Raw genomic sequence first — 18353 nt, forward strand, 5'->3', positions numbered from 1 at the left:
CACTACTTGTACGGGACAACTGGTGGTGTTAGATCCCCCTACGTGGTACACAACCCTTAAACCTTGAATCATTGTTTTGACGCGCGCGTGTGTTGGTCACTCAAATTCCGTCAGCTTTCCCTAACTTGAAGCACAACCCGCGCCAAGACAGTGAGCAAGAGAGTTACTCTCGCAATTCCTCTCGTTTTCAGAGCATAGGGAAAAATTAAGAGAAGCGAGAGTTTCTGCTTTGCTCTCTGTCTCGCGACAGGGAGCGAAACTAAACCGGTGTGTAGCCCAACAAAAGATTCATAAAACACGCACACGCACGCACAACGAAAGCCTTCACCGCCACCAAAACAACAGAGGAAACCCAATAGTAGTGTTTGAGAAGAGATAAGATAAAATAAAAAAAATACAGAAACCTCAACTTTCGAGTTACTCGAGTTCACAACCGCCAGTATTTAGGTGAATTTCATACCTTTCGAAAATTGCAAGGATCCGGCCAACGATGGGGTTTGTTTTGTTCAGTTTTACTTTACGAGAGTTTGCGCGGCTTTTGACACACGGACGAACAAGAAGTAGAACGCTCTCTCTCTCTATTGTTATTGTTTTGAATTCTGATTAATCTTAGTTTTTAGTGAGTGTGTAACTGTGTATTGTTTGTGGAGAGAAAAAAGAAATCGGAACCCGCTTACCTTGACGGTGAGGGTGGGGTTGCAACGGCGGTTCGTACGGACTATTATCTGATATTAAAGCTCATTACGGTTACAATTACATATACAATATAGAAAAGATGAATGCGTGTAGTTGTGTGTACCTACTCTTGTTCATTGCGCTCGCGGTCACTTGTGTGCAATTTCGGGCTCAGACTCACACTCTGTCGAGCGCTTCTATAACACGACAAATTTCTGTTCGAACGAAACATTAAGGGATAAATATATATGTAAGATTATTGGGTTGTTTAGTTATACATGTGGGATCGTAAATTGAGTTCCTTAATCGCTTAGAATCGGTTAGTATCTGGTGTAGCGTCAATGTAATTCTGTGTAGGTGTGTTTTGTATTTTTTTTTTCACTCGTGGTATAAGCAGATGCTTTCTAAATTTTAGAACTTCCAGAATGTGTTGCCTCCTGATTTTTTTTTTCATATTTATAAAAATATTTATTTTAAAAAGACTATCAAACATACACGAAGGAAAATATGAGTTTGGTGGCACCGAGTGGTTAGGATTTGAGCAAACAGTTAATAATAGTTGTAGTAATCGTTTGAACTATCCATTCATTTCTCCTCAACAGTTTTCTTAATCAAAATATTCCCTAAAGCTTTCATTTTGTTTTTCTTCGCAAATTACATATATTAGAAAAACTTTTAAAACTTTCATAATCTACCAGGCAGATACACACTAGTCGAAATGATTAGCTATTTCGCGTAAAACACACCGAATGTTTTACAAAAAAAAAACACAAAATAAATAATTTCTAAATATTGATGACAGAGAGTGACAAGAGGGTGAGTGGTGAGAGTGAGTGACATACCCCATCGCGCGATGCGCTCGCCGCCGACATTCTTCTTATCAAAAAATGGTGGTAGATATTGCTTGTAGATGTGTGAGAGGACGGGCGCGCTCACTTTGAGCTCTCTCACGCTCGCGCTCTTTCCCTTAGATTAAGAGACCAAAATGGCTGTAGAGTTCGAGGGAGAGAGTGGTGGTGGTGGTGAAAGAAGAAGGGTGTGGAAGAGAACCTGTCGAGTACACAACAACGTACGTCTTTTGTTAGGGGGATTATTATTTTTTAGTTTGCTTTATATATTATTTTTTTCAAACAATGATCATCTACACATACACAACATTTTTGGGGCGTGAACTGGCTACAGGCGAAATGCGAAATCTATTTCTGTATTCTAGTTCAATTAATGCGTTTCAATTTAAAAAAAGAAAATTGTGAATTACTCTCTCTATTGCTAATATCTTTAAGACAGACAGTGAGCAAGAGAGCAACTCTCGTTTTGCGTGACAACTTCTCGGTCGCTCTAAATTGCTCTCATTTGTGCCTTTTTACACATGCTCCGAAGAAAAAAAAAAACGTTAGCCAAAATTTTATTAGTTTGCGGGGTTACATACATGTAGAAAATCACAAATTTCATGTAACAGAAAATTTATTAAATCCACTTTAAGGATGACTTTCAATCACTCGTGAAAGTTTTATGAAGATATTTCATGATTTAACTGAGTAAGAAACGATTTTAGCTCAATATTTTGCCATGCGCAAAGCAAGCTGACAAACTTTGTGAGCGTTTTGCCTTCCTCACTGAGGTAAGGCTATAATCCTGCTCGAAAATTTAACTTTTGAAAAACAGCTCGTAGACATATATTCATGTATACCTATCGACTCAGAATCGAAAACTGAACAAATGTCTGTGTGTGTGTATGTGTGTGTGTGTATGTATGTATGTGTTCAAAATTCTTGCCAAGTTTTCTCAGCACTGGCTGGACCGATTTTGATCAAACCGGTTGCATTCGTCTTGGTTTAGGGTCCCATACATCGCTATTGAATTGTTTGAAGTTTCGAAAAGTAGTTCAAAAGTTATATATAAAAATGTGTTTTCACATTTATCCGGATCTCACTTATCTGCATGAAAACTATGTCCGGATCCATCATCCAACCCATCGTTGGTTAGGTAATCAAAAGACCTTTCCAACGAGTTCAAAACATTGAAGATCTGGCAACCCTGTCTCGAGATATAGCCACTTAAGTAATATTTATGTAGTTTTTGGAAGCCGGATCTTACTTAAATGTATGTAAACTATGTCCGGATCCACCATCCGACCCATCGTTGGTTAGGTTATCAAAAAACCTTTCCAACGAGTCTAAAACATTGAAGATCTGGCAACCCTGTCTCGAGATATGTCCACTTAAGTGATATTGATGCACTTTTTTGAAGCCGGATCCCACTTAAATGTATGTAAACTATGTCCGAATCCACCATCCGACCCATCGTTGGTTAGGTTATCAAAAAACCTTTCCAACGAGTCTAAAACATTGAAGATCTGGCAACCCTGTCTCGAGATATGTCCACATAAGTGATATTGATGCACTTTTTTGAAGCCGGATCCCACTTAAATGTATGTAAACTATGCCCGGATCCACCATCCGACCCATCGTTGGTTAGGTTATCAAAAAACCTTCCCATCGAGTCCAAACATTGAAGATCTGGCAACCCTGTCTCGAGATATGGCCACTTAAGTGATATTGATGCACTTTTTTGAAGCCGGATCCCACTTAAATGTATGTAAACTATGCCCGGATCTACCATCCGACCCATCGTTGGTTAGGTTATCAAAAAACCTTTCCAACGAGTCTAAAACATTGAAGATCTGGCAACCCTGTCTCGAGATATGTCCACTTAAGTGATATTGATGCACTTTTTTGAAGCCGGATCCCACTTAAATGTATGTAAACTATGCCCGGATCTACCATCCGACCCATCGTTGGTTAGGTTATCAAAAAACCTTCCCATCGAGTCTAAAACATTGAAGATCTGGCAACCCTGTCTCGAGATATGGCCACATAAGTGATATTGATGCACTTTTTTGAAGCCGGATCCCACTTAAATGTATGTAAACTATGTCCGGATCCACCATCCGACCCATCGTTGGTTAGGTTATCAAAAAACCTTTCCAACGAGTCCAAAACATTGAAGATCTGGCAACCCTGTCTCGAGATATGCCCACTTAAGTGATATAAATTCACTTTTTTGAAGCCGGATCCCACTTAAATGTATGTAAACGATGTCCGGATCCATCATCTGACCCATCGTTGGTTGGGTAATTGAAAAAACCTTTCTAACGAGCTCACAACATTGTTGATCTGGCAACCTTGTCTCGAGTTATGATTACTTAAGTTATATGTGTGTACGTATTTTTCTGGATCCTAAAAAAAAAATAGCTGAAATATGTGTCCAAACTACTCATATTACCTATTGTTGGTAAAAAGTGTCGCCGGTTCGAATCCCGAGGCGGACGCAAAAAATTCTAAGTGTTAATATAGGTATTCGGTGCCCTCTCCCCGTGCCATACCTTCACACTAAGGAGACCCGGGAGGCGGAGTCTTGTCGCAAAAAGAACGATTCACGCCTGTGGATCCGTTGACGATTGCGCAAGGTTTAAGAGGGCCACATTATAAGGTGTTACGTCGATTCCGTTCCGGTAAAAAGTGAGGAAGGCATCAACCACGTAGGTGGATTAAGTTAGTTTTTTTTCTTAACACCAAGTTGATTTACGGGTGCCACGATGTCTCACGATGGGATGGAGCAAATTGGCTGAAATTTTGGGTGAAGACTCTCAAGACATATCCCGTGTGCATGACGAAGCCTGATTTGGAAATTTTGCATTTTCAAAAATACAAAAATCAACAAATGGCGATTTTTTATATGAAAAAGTTAAAAATAGTTGCGTGTTAAATAAACATATGCATTTTAAGAAAATATCAAATAATTTACCATGGCGAGATAAGCATTTTTAGCAAAACAAGATTAGAACCAAACTTGCAATTGCCTACAAAATTATGTGGATCACAATTATTCAGTTTATCGAGTATGCTCGAAAATTGTTACGAAGAAATATGAGAACAATGATTTCAGTTCGGAAACGTAATAGCAAATTACAAATCTACAATCTGTAATTTACCATTACACAAATGTAACAGCGAATTTCAATCAAAGGAGTAATTGCGAATTACGCAATTCTTAATGAAAGTAAATAACAAATCCTTGTAATAATGAATTACACAAGTGCAACAATAAGAGGTGAAGAAATTGGTACAAAAAAACGAAATTTCTCAATAATGAAATGTCAACCGAGAGCATGTCATGCTGATTACAAAACAAAAGTGAGTTTTAGAGAGCCAGAACAACAAATACACCGTTAGTGGACCAATGCTTACACATCGTCAATTGAAATAAACAAAAAAAACTTTAATTGTAAAAAAAACATCATGTTTGTAAGATATCCTACAGCCGTAAATGTTGTATACATGATACAAACGACCTTCGCACTCTTTCACCAGAAGCCGAATGCACGCGCCAATGACTTCTCGTTTAAAATACACTTCAAAGTTGCGTCCCTAACTGTGTCACCCAACCCCACTAATATCATAATTTCTTTGAAGAATTTCTCTCACATTACACGATACACCTAATTCTGATCTGAAGCAACAACGGAACGCGGAGAGCTTCAGCAGGCCCTACACTTAAGTTCTAGTAGACACCACACTTTGTCTCGTGACTACCGCGTGATAAGGATAGTAATGATAATTTAAGAAAAAGAATAAAGTGCCACTTGCTTGCCGTTGAAGGGTATCTCCGCTGCGCTGCCGCCGCTGCCGCCACATCAGGGAAACACAAACGCCGTCGGTGTGGCCAGGGTCAGGTTGAACAGGGCCCCGGCAGTGGTTCCCGGTCCAGCCACAACCGTCGGAAGTTGATGGTGGAGTTGCGCCAGTGGCAGCAGGGGAAGCAGCCCCTGCGCTTGTTGCTGAGCTGATCACCGGAAGCGAGGCGGCAACATCGGCAGCATCGGGTGCCCCGGGAACATCATGCCCATGCCGGGCGGCATCCCCTGGATCTGTACGAGGCCACCTGTGTTAGCGAGCGAGCGAGCAGGAGAGAGAACGGGAAAAGAGAAAGCAAATCGAGACGGGTCGTTAGTTTTGGGGTGTTCCGGGAGAGGGGCGGGGGTTGGTGGTCAAAGGAAACCGGAAACGGCACTCTGCTATCGTCGTGGTGACAAAGCAAACGAATGTGTCTTATATATATATAGTTTAAATTAAGTTTTTAAACTGATTTCAATCATGTCAATACTAAGTATATTGTTTCACAATATAAACTGTAAAATGAATGGCTTGGCATTTCAACTTATTATCTGTTTGGAAAAGGGATATTTACTTCTTACACGAAATACAGAACAGTAGATAGAAATGATACTGGAAGGAAAAAAAACTAAACAACAATAGTGATGATACTGATGCATGGAAGAAACCAACTAGAAGTGAGGATAGAGCAACTCAACTACAGACAGACAGACAAAGTGTTACACGCAAAACTCAACTGATGCATTCTTTACTTCACAGACTAAAATACAGCGTGTTTTTTTGTGATTTTTTGCTTCGCTGAATCCAAATCTGATTCCAGATTTGCTCAAAATGGCTATAATTTATAACAGGTTTTCCCAACAAAAGGTTGCTAAATTTTCACATTTTTGACCGTCAAAATAACAATTGCAGTTATTTCAATCCAATTCAACGAATCATCTCAGCAGTAAACCTCACGCAGTAAGCCTGGCCGCTTTAACGTTTGCGATGTGTCAATGCATTCTAATGCAATGGCCCACTACAAATCCAGAGTTTTTTTTTTAAAGGTCCTATAACCTACTGTCTTTCATATGTTTATAGGACCTAATAAAAAAAGTCGAGAAATGTTAGTAAATGACAAGAAGAAGGCTATGCGTAACAAACCTCCAGGATCCCTTGGAAAGAGTGGCTGCGCAAAATGATCGGGATTTTTTCATACATCTCAAAAATAATAACACACATTTTAGAAAATAATAAAAAATTTCACTGAACTACGTATTTTCTTTAAAAAAATACTCAAATTTTCAGTATTTCACAATATGGGTCTGATCGAAATTTTTTCATACATTTTGGAAATTTTTTTTTTTTTCAAAAACTCAAAATTTTCACAAAACTACGTATTTTCGAAAAAAAAACTCAAAATTTCAGTATTTTACAATATGGGTATCAAATGATCGGGATTTTTTCATGCATGTCGAAAGTTTAACACATTTTTTTGAAAATACTCAAAATTTTCACAAAACTACGTATTTTCGAAAAAATACTCAAAATTTCAGTTTTTACAATATGGGTATCAAATGATCGTGATTTTTAATACATTTTGAAAATATTAAAACAAATGTTTGAAAATAAAATATGGGTATCAAATGATCGAGATTTTTCATACATACCGAAAATATTAAAACAAACATTTGAAAATACTGAAAAATTTCGTAAAACTAAGAATTTCCTAAAAAAATACTCCAAATTTCAGTTATTACAATATGGGTATGAAATGATCGGGATTATTTCGTATATTTCGAAAGTGGCAAAACAAGTTTATGAAAATACTAAAAAATAATTACAAAAGTACGTATTTTCGAAAAAAAATAATCAAAATTTCTGTTTTGAACTGAACTGACTGAAATTTTGGTATTTTTTTCGAAAATACGTAGTTTTGTGAAAAATTTTAGTATTTAAAAAAAATGTGTTATTACCTTCGAAGTGTATGAAATAATCCCGATCATTTGATACCCATATTGTAAAAACTGAAATTTGGAGCACTTTTTCGAAAATACGGAGTCTTTTGAAAAATTTGAGTATAGTCCAGACTCGATTATCCGAAGGCCTCGGAAAAAATTCACTGTGGATAATCGAACCACGAAAAAAAAAAAAATTCGTTGTCTTATTTTAGATGGTCACCCATTAACAACTCTAAAATGATCTAAAGGATGGCGGCCAAAATGGCGAAGGTAACTTATTGAAAATATGCATTTTTCATTTCAAAAGCCAATCAAATATTCAAATTTGACTAAATTGAGGTCGCAGAACTTGAATTTGATGTTTAAAATAAGAAAATAAAAAAATATGATTTTTTTTGTCGAAACTTCGGATAATCGAGTCTGGACTGTTTTTCCATTTTTTTTATTTTTTTTTATTAAAATTTTGAGTACTTTTTCGAAAATACGTATTTTTGTTAAAATTTCGATTATTTTAAAAAAATAGTGTTAAAATTTTGATTATTTAAAAAAAATAGTGTTATAACATTCGAAATGTATGGAAAATCCCTATCATTTGATACTCATATTTTAAAAAACTTAAATCTGAAGTACTTTTTCAAAAATACGGAGTTTTGTGAAAATTTTGAGTATTTAAAAAAGTATTACTTTCAAAATCTATGAAAAATCCCGACCATTTGATACCCATATTGCAATAACAATAATTTTAAGTATTTTTAAAGAAACATTGCATTTTCAAAATACTGGAAAAATACGTATTTTGTGAAAATTTTCATGTAATTATAACCACAGACATTGATCTGTGTTATAACTGCAATGGATAGCTGACATCATCCCGATTCCAAAACACTACAATTTTTTAAAGTTTTGATGATTGTACATTAGGGTGCCCAGAATATGTGACTTTTTTTCAAAACCTCGCTCCACAAGCTGAATATTGTTCCTTGACCTATTTTAGGACTCTGGGCCAAATATGAGCATCATTAACCAACCCATTGATACTTGGAGGTGAAGTTTGTATGGGAAAAATCGAAAAAATGTATGGAAAACCCAAGTTTCTTACGGTTTGGTCTGGACGGTGCGCTACTCCCATCCAAATATTCCCAAAAGTGAGATTCTTATTGAAAATTTAATGCTCTACAACTTTGTAGAACATACCAAAGCTGTAAAACTCGATCTTGAAAAGTTATTAGCGATTTAAAAAAGTCATTTTTGTATGAAAAACATTTTTTTTCACCAACTTTAGGCTCGGGTATCAATGAGTTAATCTCATCCAATTTCGCTCAAAATTCACACAGATGCTTAAAATAACCCAATAAACTGTTTTCCGCTTGTGGAGCAGCAGTTGGTCATTTTTTCTGGGCACCCTATTGTACATAGGATATAGGTAAAATGCCATAAGCTCTATGCTTCAGTTAAGAAATGGGCCGTGCTTGACCGAGGCAGCTGTACGAATCAAAACAGAGTCGTGCAAAACCGGGGCATGACTGTAGTGCTTTTTTTAGATATGAGGGTAGGTTTTCTAATTCTTAATTTATTATTTTTGTTCCTCATAAAAATTGGAAAATGTAATTTTATGAAGGTAGAATGTTGTACCTTTTCAGGGTTGTTTTTTTTAGAGTGTAACAATATCAGCCAATTAGAACAGACCATTACAAAAAAGATGTAGAAACAAAAGAGGGTTTCTTGCCACTATTACGAGATATTACTTTTTTTTTGTGATTTTGTGACCATTTTTTGAGCAAGTCTGAACCCGGATTTAGATTCAGCGGACCATTATTCAGTAAGAACACCTAATCTGGATTCAACAACAAATTCTTGTTGAAAATTGATTTAATTTTTACCAGTGCAGTACAGATTTGCACGTCTTTAACCCTGTGATTTCATTTGAACGAGCACTGTAGAGTTTTGCGTGACGGTGGTTAGTTGAAAGAAATTGAAAACAAATGAAACTTGAAACACATTTAGATTAAGATAGTAAAAAAACACATTGAAAACTCTAAATCTATGTTAGTCTTAAAATTGCTTCATATATCACACATAACACATCGTGTTATTGTTGAGGTCACCTCAACATGATCAAACAGATAACTTTTTGAAAGGCAACTTAATTTTTCATTATCATACAGTAAAACTCAACGCTTTAAATTCGTCAAATCATGGAAGCTTTACTGTACTTTCTAATGTTGTTCAAAATACCATTAAGATATTAATTCAACATAGTTAACTAAACACCAAAGATGAGTAGGAAGCAGTCTAGTTAAATTTACAACTAGCACAGTACTAAAGAACTAAGGAACAAAACAGTGTTGGGCAACCTAGTTTGAAGACAAATACATACACCAAGTAGTACCAATTCGCGATTTGTAATGAAAAATATAAATGAAATAGACAAAAATAAAGAAAAATGCAAAGACAGTTAGAGAGAGATAAAGATAGTAATGGAAACAGTGTAATAATAAATATAAAAGCAAAACTTACGTTGAGCACATCGCGAAAGTAAGAGGTAGAAATGATAACTTCGACTAACCTTGGTATGAGCAAGTGTGTGTATTTGGTTGCGTTTGGTTTTACTATTGAGTCTTTTTCTCTATTGTTTTGTTTGTTCTAGGAGGGGATCGTATATTTTAAACGTTATTTTTGTGACGTTTGTTCGCTTGGATTTTGCTTACTTCTACCACTAGTTTTACACGGCATCAACAATCAAACAATGGCACTTCTTGCAACAAACTAAAGAAAACGCGTGTAATTTGCTTAAAATAAATTTACACTTTAGAAATAAAGAAGAAGAATGTAACGGCAGAGTGCTGGTTGAAAGCTGATCAAAGTGGGTAACATCTAGCTAGTGAGAATAGTAAAATAAAGAAAACAACAAACATTTTTTTTGTATAAATCAATCATTCGATACGTCTCAAATTCGGTCCTGTTTACAGTTGAGAACAAGTAAATACCTAGCATGTTGTTGAATTAGTAGAGTTACTTAGAGTTTGAATGGGGTGAGGTTCATGTGTTTTCTGATGCTGTTTTTTATCTTGCTGAAATTCAGTAAAACATGAGGATAACATAAACATTTTGAAGAATTGTACGGAGCACACGCGTGAGGGGGGGCTGACAATTGAAGCATTGAGGGTTAGTTAAGCTTTTGGATTTGTTAAGCTATAAACACGTTCAAAGTAGTTATTTAGTTACGAAATTTGTTAGTTGCCACACAGACGCACGGTGTAAAAAAAACTACTTAAACTCATTATTTGCACAACAATACAAGTTTAAGACAAATCAGACATCAAGAAACATCGAAAGCACTAACACTGAGAACTTGTAATTACTGATTTCTCGATTAAATTTTCAAAAGGCCCTATCTGCATAGGAAACCCATGAGGGATAGGTTGTTTTGAAAATTTAATCTAGATTTCATGTCATAATTTATTAATAATTGATTTTCTAATTAAAACAATTTTTTTATTAAAGCTAAGGATTTTAAACTTTATCGTCAAATTTTTGGTGTTTTAGAGGACCCAAAACCCGTTGTTTTAACATAATTTGTGACAAGCAAAGTTGTTTCAAGGTGCAGTGAAAAAAACCATCCTTTCCCCCATTTCATACACAAATCAAGCCACCTACTTCACCTAGTTGATGATGGTAACAGTTATCGATAGTGAAACCAGAAATGCTACTGTTTAATCCGATTGAACTCAAAAGTGAGAATAAACACATAAATCAACTATTTCCCATAACCATTGGTTGCAGACAAGACTTGTTTAGTTGTTAAAGAAGTTGCTTCGTGTACTCACCGTTTACAACTTATATTGAATATTAGAACAAAAAATAACTTCATCATCACATTTTTTTTTTGCATGGATAATTTATTGCATTGCAACAATTTAGGAATCTCAATTGATATCAATTCAAAAACAATTTTCAAGAGATAAAAAAAGCACGGACTGAGAGAATAAATCAAGAGAATTTCAGAGTTTTTTAAATGAAATACTAAAATTTTCACAAAATACCGTAATTTTTGAAAATACTCAAATTTTCATAATTTTCAATATGGGTATTAAACGAAGCGACATTTTACCTGCATTTTCACTGTTTTAAAGTTTTTTGAATGAAGTACTCAAAAAACTATAAAACAGTAAATGCAAGCAAAATTTCGAATCGTTTGACACCCATATTGCGAAATATAGAAATTTGAGTACTTTCGAGAATATATGGTGTTTCGTGAAATCTTTAGTATTTCATTCATTAAACTCAAAAACAGTGAAAAGACAGGTAAAATTTCGCTTCGTTTGATACCCATATTGCAAACTATGAAAATTTGAGTACTTTCAAAAATTACGGTATTTTGTGATTTTTTTTTGTATTAATGCTTTTAGACTTACCACATTATCAAAAAATATATTCTAAACAAATGCATTGAAAATTTAACATGATATTGACGAATTAAGAAAATGTAAGCAAGATTTTAAAAATGAGTTATCGTACGTTATCGGAAATAAGATTTTTTTCTTTTTCTTATTTTGAACATCAAATTCGAGTTCTGCGACCCCATTTGATTGCCTGTTAAATAATAAAGTGCATATTTTCAATATTCCGTCACCGCCATATTGGCTTGGATTTAAAAATTCAAAATCACTTTAACGTAGTTTACTGCCGTTCTACGCATAATTGTCCCATGTCATTTTTGGACGATTTTGACTTTATGACATTTTTCAGTTTAGTTTGACGTGTACTTCAAGAAAAACACATAAGATCTGGTCATTCATTTGTGGACCATCATTCAGTGAGGTACTCCTGAATATTAGCTCCTGAAAAGTGCTTAAAAAGTGCAAAAATGCCTCACGGCAAGAAAAAGAGGCGGTCCTCACCAGCAGGATCGGCAGATTTGAAGAAGCTAAAGAATGCCTGCAAAGCCAGGCAGTTTGAGCAAGGACGCTCAAAATTCGTCTGGAAACCAGTTCGCTACCCTCTCTGTGGACGTGAGCGAGAAGGAAGAATTTGAACGACGGGAAAACATCGTCATCGGATTCGGTGCGAAATTGGCTGACCGGGTTTATCAAATCTGGTGCTTTACGAGCTTCCATTCGCTTGTGTGCTGATGGACTCAAAATTCTGCTACCTACCAGAAAGGATTACAACTACGTTCGGGATTTCCTGAACAACACCAAGATTGAATACTACAGCCATGACTATCCAGGTAAACGACCCATGAAACAGGTCCTCCGAGGCCTATACGACATGGATGTGAGTGTGCTGAAAGAAGAGCTCAAAACTCTTAAGTTGAACGTGATCGAAGTCTTCAAGATGACGAGACACAACAAGGACATCAAGTATCGTGATCAACTGTACCTGGTTCATCTCGAGAAAGGATCGACATCGCCGTCTGATCTGAAAGCAGTTCGGGCAATTTTCAACATCATCGTGACTTGGGAACGTTATCGTCCAGTGCACCGTGACGTGACACAGTGTTCGAACTGTTTGCAGTTTGGACATGGTGGAAGGAACTGTTTCATCAAGAGTCGTTGTGCAACCTGCGGAGGTGAGCACAAAACACAAGCTTGCGAAACAATCAACGAGAACATCGAAGCGAAATGCTTCAATTGTGGCGGCGACCATTCTACCAAGAATCGGAGCTGCCCAAAACGTGCTGAGTTTGTAAAAATTCGGCAGCAAGCGACGACGAGGCACCAACCAAATCGTCGCAAAACACCACCAGCATACACGGACGTGGATTTTCCTGCTTTGGCGTCACCTGGAGCAGGATCTGTTCGAGTGGTTCCAAATCTGCAGCCATTGCCGTTGAATCAGCGGCAAAAAGTTGCAGAGAATACAACACCTCCTGGCTTCAGTCAGCAACCGAGGGAAAACCAACCAGCATCAACGGATGAAGGCAGTAGTGACCTGTTTTCACCACAAGAACTTCTAAACATTTTCATCGAGATGACAACAACACTGCGTGGGTGCAAAACTCGCCAGGAACAAGTAAGAACGCTTGGAGCATTTATCTTAAAATACAGTTCGTAGATTACTCGTTCTAGTGATTTTGAATATTTCAATGATTTTTTTTTTTTTAGTTTTAAGTTAGGATTAGTTGTAAAAGTGATTTTTTTTTCTTTTTTACCCAAATGTATTCGATTTAATGCAATAATGTATAACAATTTGAAGTAAATAAAATAAATGTGAACAGTTAATAATAAAACGAAAAATATAACAAAGATGAAGAGCATTAGGCCATACCACTTAGCATGTAAAAGAAATGTAATTATTATAAGAAAGTTCAATAAAGACATATTTAATTTCAAAAAAAATTCAAAAAAAAAAAACATAAGATCTGGTACTTTGTTCGGAAACTCATTGAAAACAACACCAAATCTGTTTGTCCAATCGTTAAACTTCTACGCATAATAGTCCCACCAAGTATTTTCTCAAACGGAATCATTAGTTTTACGAAGCATTATGTCTTGTTTACCTGTTGTAAAGCAAGAGAATCACAAATAAGGGTAATAAACTGCTAATTGGGGCGATTAGGGACACCTAGGGCGAATACGAATCCACGGGACAATTATGCGTAGAAACACAGAAATCGGTCGAAAAATTTCAATTGCGTTATTCTCATTTGTACTTTTTTGAACATGGGACAATTATGCGTAGAACGGCAGTTTAGGGGTCATACTTAAGCCAATCAAAAATTAGACAACCAAAAAAAATAAAATATTTTTCGTGATTCGATTATCCGAAGTGATTTTTTCCGAGGCCTTCGGATATTCGAGTCTGGACTGTACACGTAAATATAAAATCCAGTCTTTTAAAAAATATAAATATAATTAAATAGAAAACTAAAATTTAAACAATTTTCCCTAGTAAGCACCATTAATGCTGACTGATCTGAATTTCCAGACCAAAATTTGTTTTTTTTTCATTGTCGAGAATTCACTGAACAAAATATTTAACCCTCTACTGCCCAAATTTTTTTTTTCCAAAATTTTTATTTTTCCCTTGTTCAGGAGGTCATTTTGAGCAACTTTTGTTCTACGAAAAACTTTACTTCTCTTGTTTTATGTTTTTCTTGTTTCTTTTTTAGTATTTTAATTCGCCTTTATCTTGTTTAGTTTATGTTTGTTTTTGGTAGTATTTGGCCTACTCTACCACCTCCTATCATTACATTTTGCCTATCTAAATTTTTCATGTTTTTACAGTCACTTTTTCAATTTTTTGCATGTTTTTCAGATTTTCTGCTATAAAATGGAACCATTATCGTTTAAATTGTAAATAAATGCGTAGAGGCATAGTCTGGGGCACTAGAAAAATTACTGCATACTTCTTTTTACTTAAAATATAGGAAATGTTAGTAAAAAACACAGCTAAAGTTGACCCCTAAAAAAATTACATTTTTAAAAACATTGGCAAAGTCACATAAAACAAGTCAAACTTCCAACCCTAAAATTTTCCAAAATTTTAAAAGTTCTTCTTTCCAATGCTTTTTGAAGATCAAAAATTGGTTGAAAAATTGATTTTTGGCGATTTTTTCAATAGAAGCCCGTCTAGAGGCGGGGTTGGGTTGTAGAGGGTTAATAGTTAAAAAACCCCAGGATTCGGGAATTCCCGGTTTTGGAAAAATCCCGGAAATTTTCGGGATGGACGCACTGGGCACTGCAAATTTTTGGTCGCGAAAATTACAAGGGAAATGCAAAAATAAAATAAACTAATTGTGCAACGTTCCCCATAATTAAAAAAAAAATGTGCTATTCAAATACATTTTCAAAATATTCAATGATATGATTTGAGAAGTCCAATCAATGAACAAAAAGATGTTTACAAAACGCCTTAACTTTCCGAACATGCATAGTTTTAAAATGAGCTAGATTTTAGAGAACAATAAAACACTGACACACTGGCTTTTCCTTGTCTATTAATAACGTTAGCAAATTAAAGCATTTGAACATTTATTCTGCGCAAAACCAAAGACGAAAACACTTTTTTTCTAAACTTAAACTTAGCCGGAAGCGTTACAAAAAAAAAGCTCTGCGAGCGAGCCTATAATCGTATGGCGTAGCACCAACACGGTTGCGTCAAAGTGTTGGTTAAATTTACGTGAGTTTGATTTTTATGTTTTTTTTTGCTTCTCGTTCACAACAACCTGTAACGAGTGGGTACACGGATATCTAATTGTTTTTTTTATTGTTTAAAGTAGCTACAATGAAAAATAATCATACCTCGGATTTATAATAAGAGCAGCGCAGCTAATGCGAACACGTCGACATTTTTTTCTATTATTATGTTTCTCATTTTCTGGTTATATTTACACAAAAGGATGGTGGTGAAAAGTGGTGGTGTGCGATATCAAGTAATGAAAACTCAAAAATAAAACGAAATTTCTCAACACATGCAACGTTACGCTTCGTATACTTAAAACTTATGTACAACGTTATGAGTGAAATTTTGTACCTTGATTTATTTGTGTATTTTGTTTTGATAACATTGATTATGCCACAGTGATGTAGAGATAAATTTCTGTCGTAGAAAATAAAGTCAAACTTACAGCCATTTGTTCAGAGGGTACACTCCCTTCTGCCGGATTAATTCGTGTACTAGGCCGTACAAAAAGAACAAACACACCCACACTCACGAATCATCAGACTCTGGTTTAGATAACTCGCAAACACTCCAAGATTAACCCAAAATAAAAACAGGAAAGCAACAACTAGAAGAACAAACAAATTTGTTTGCGTAAGAGAAAAGAGGTACTAGAATACTAAAGTGTAGTAAAGGAAACACACGAAAAAACACGCAAAGTTTTAAAAACGACCAAAACCCGAGAAGTTGAAAATTGTGTTAGAAAAGTTACAGTTGATGAGTAAACACAACAAAGAAAGAAAGAAAAAACCAAGTCAACAGGAAAAAAAAAACAAGTAAAGGTAGAAAGTCGACATAAACTCACATGGCTGCAACAAATGGAGTTGGGGTGTTTTCGAAGTATGTCTGTTTTCACTGTTCTGGTGGTGGTAGTAGATTTGATGTAGTAGTAGATTTGATGGATCAAATAGAGGGTGTGGGCGTAAGTTCGTATTTTTTGGCATTTTTGTTCAATAGTGGTAGAAAATGTTTTTTTTTCTTTTGTCAGCCGCTTCTGGACGCGCGTTTGCCCGTTACAGATGTGCGAAAAAGGGTGGAAGATTTACTCAAATAATTCCTAAGGAGTAAACGAGCAAGGTGGAGAAAAAGACGTCGTCAATGGAGTTGCAGATTTGTATTTGATTGACGACTACAGACTACGGAATTGCCCTGTATGACAAAACATAAATAGAAAACATAAATGAAGTTCAAATGTTTATGTTGCGAGGTTTTTTAAAAATACATCGAATACCATTAAATTATACTAGTTTTGGAGATTTTATATTATAGTAGAGAAAGCAACTTAAAACATGGGATAAAACATTTATTTTCTTATTGGTCCATTTACACAAAATCTTCGAAAAATTCTTGCACATTTCCTATTTAAATAGGTTTCTTCATTAAGTTTTCACCGGTTATTGTGGTTTCGGAAATAAATCGAATTTTCGCGGCGACTTATCTGACACTACGCTTCGCAAACTTATCAACTCTAATTCTGAGTGTAACAAGTTGTGTTGAACGCGAGGATAAACGCCACTGAAAAAATATTTTGTCGCTCTGGCACCAAATCGAAACGAGCGATTTCCACTCTCGCCGCACTTTTTCTCTCCGCCTTTTTCTGTCAAGCTTAATTTGGTATTACTCGATCAGTGTGTAAGCCAACTTTGTTGTGATTCCTCCATATTGTTTTGATTGACGAAAATTGAGCGAAATCGGACCCAAAATCGTACTTATTTAAACGCGGCTGGTTCTCATGTATGAAAACTAGTGTCTTTTATGTAAAAAAAAAACCGGGAAATCGATTGGCGATGGTTTCATCCACCGCACGAAACGGCAAAGGGTCAAGGAGGCTTTAAGTTGCCATTCAAAATGTACTTAACTTATGTGAAAACACCGCAAAAATTATCTAGAGCCCATTCAACCCCAATTCCGCAATAAAAGAATTTTTGGACGTTGTTCAAATGTTAGGTTATATTTTAAAAATCTGAAAATAATTTTATCGAAAATATCAGACAATTTTACTTGATAGATTGACACATTTTGGGTCCGATATCGCCCACTGTGCGCCGTGTTGCCAATTTCGTCGATTTTCGCAAGAAATCATATTTTTCAAAAAAACATATTGCGGGTATCAGGTTTAATTATCATTCCGCTGCGATCGTATCCCGCCGTTGCGAAAATCGCAGAGAAATCAATTTCGCTTGAGAATTTTCTTCACCCGCGAAAGAGAGAGGAGGCAAATCACGCAAAAGAAAATCGCTCCCGAAATTCTCCAAGAAATTCAATCAGCTGATGATTTTTTTTAATTTCCTTCTCAGCACCACTCAAAAATATTTATTTCACTTTGTTTACACACATTGCCCATCTTCAAAATGTGACAGGTCATTTTTTCAACGTGTGACGTTACACTTGCAAGTGTAGTAGTGAAAAAGATTTTCCGCCGAATAATCAAGATGATGATTTTTTTAGATTCTTTTTACCGATCTTTCGTGCGCGAGAGAGGAGAGCCATGCTCCCTTCGGATTTTTTCTCTTGATGAACATCCAACGATTTTCTTTTTATGATGATTATTCCATCGCGGCTTAGTAGGCTCAATTGTTGGCATGCTCGATCAACATGCTTCATTTCATATATGAATAAGTCACGTGGTTGCAAAAAATCTGAAATAAGCAAAGCATGCTCGGGGTGCCATGCTGGTTTTTGGCATCCTGAAGTGACACGTGGTCGTAAAATGCGTTGCGCTAATCAAAGTGCGATATTCGATTTCCTTAGAAAAAGTCAGAAATAACATTCTAAAATGGCTCTAACTCAGAATCTAAATCAGCAAAGCTTCTGAAACTTGGCCCAGATATACTCAATAGTCATCAGAAGCAAATTGCATAATTATATCGAATTGCTTAGTCTTTAAAAAGTCGGA

General features: G+C 35.8%; 1 protein-coding gene across 5 annotated transcripts in view; it reads right to left on the reverse strand.

The window, feature by feature from the left end:
- Nucleotides 1-5379: 5379 nt before the first annotated feature.
- LOC6031757 (BUB3-interacting and GLEBS motif-containing protein ZNF207) overlaps nt 5380-18353 on the reverse strand; it is a 40864-nt gene continuing 27890 nt past the window's right edge. For 4 of the 5 annotated variants that reach the window (XM_038258401.1, XM_038258399.1, XM_038258398.1 and 1 more), the window contains one exon: nt 5380-5619. In XM_038258401.1, coding sequence (XP_038114329.1) covers nt 5525-5619 — 95 coding nt within the window. In that variant the 3' untranslated portion in view covers nt 5380-5524. Of the gene's footprint in view, nt 5620-16262; nt 16515-18353 lie in introns of all 5 variants that reach the window. The other variant, XR_005277882.1, reaches the window with a different exon arrangement.

The sequence above is a fragment of the Culex quinquefasciatus genome, chromosome 2, assembly GCF_015732765.1.
Source record: "Culex quinquefasciatus strain JHB chromosome 2, VPISU_Cqui_1.0_pri_paternal, whole genome shotgun sequence".
NCBI lineage: Eukaryota > Metazoa > Arthropoda > Insecta > Diptera > Culicidae > Culex > Culex quinquefasciatus.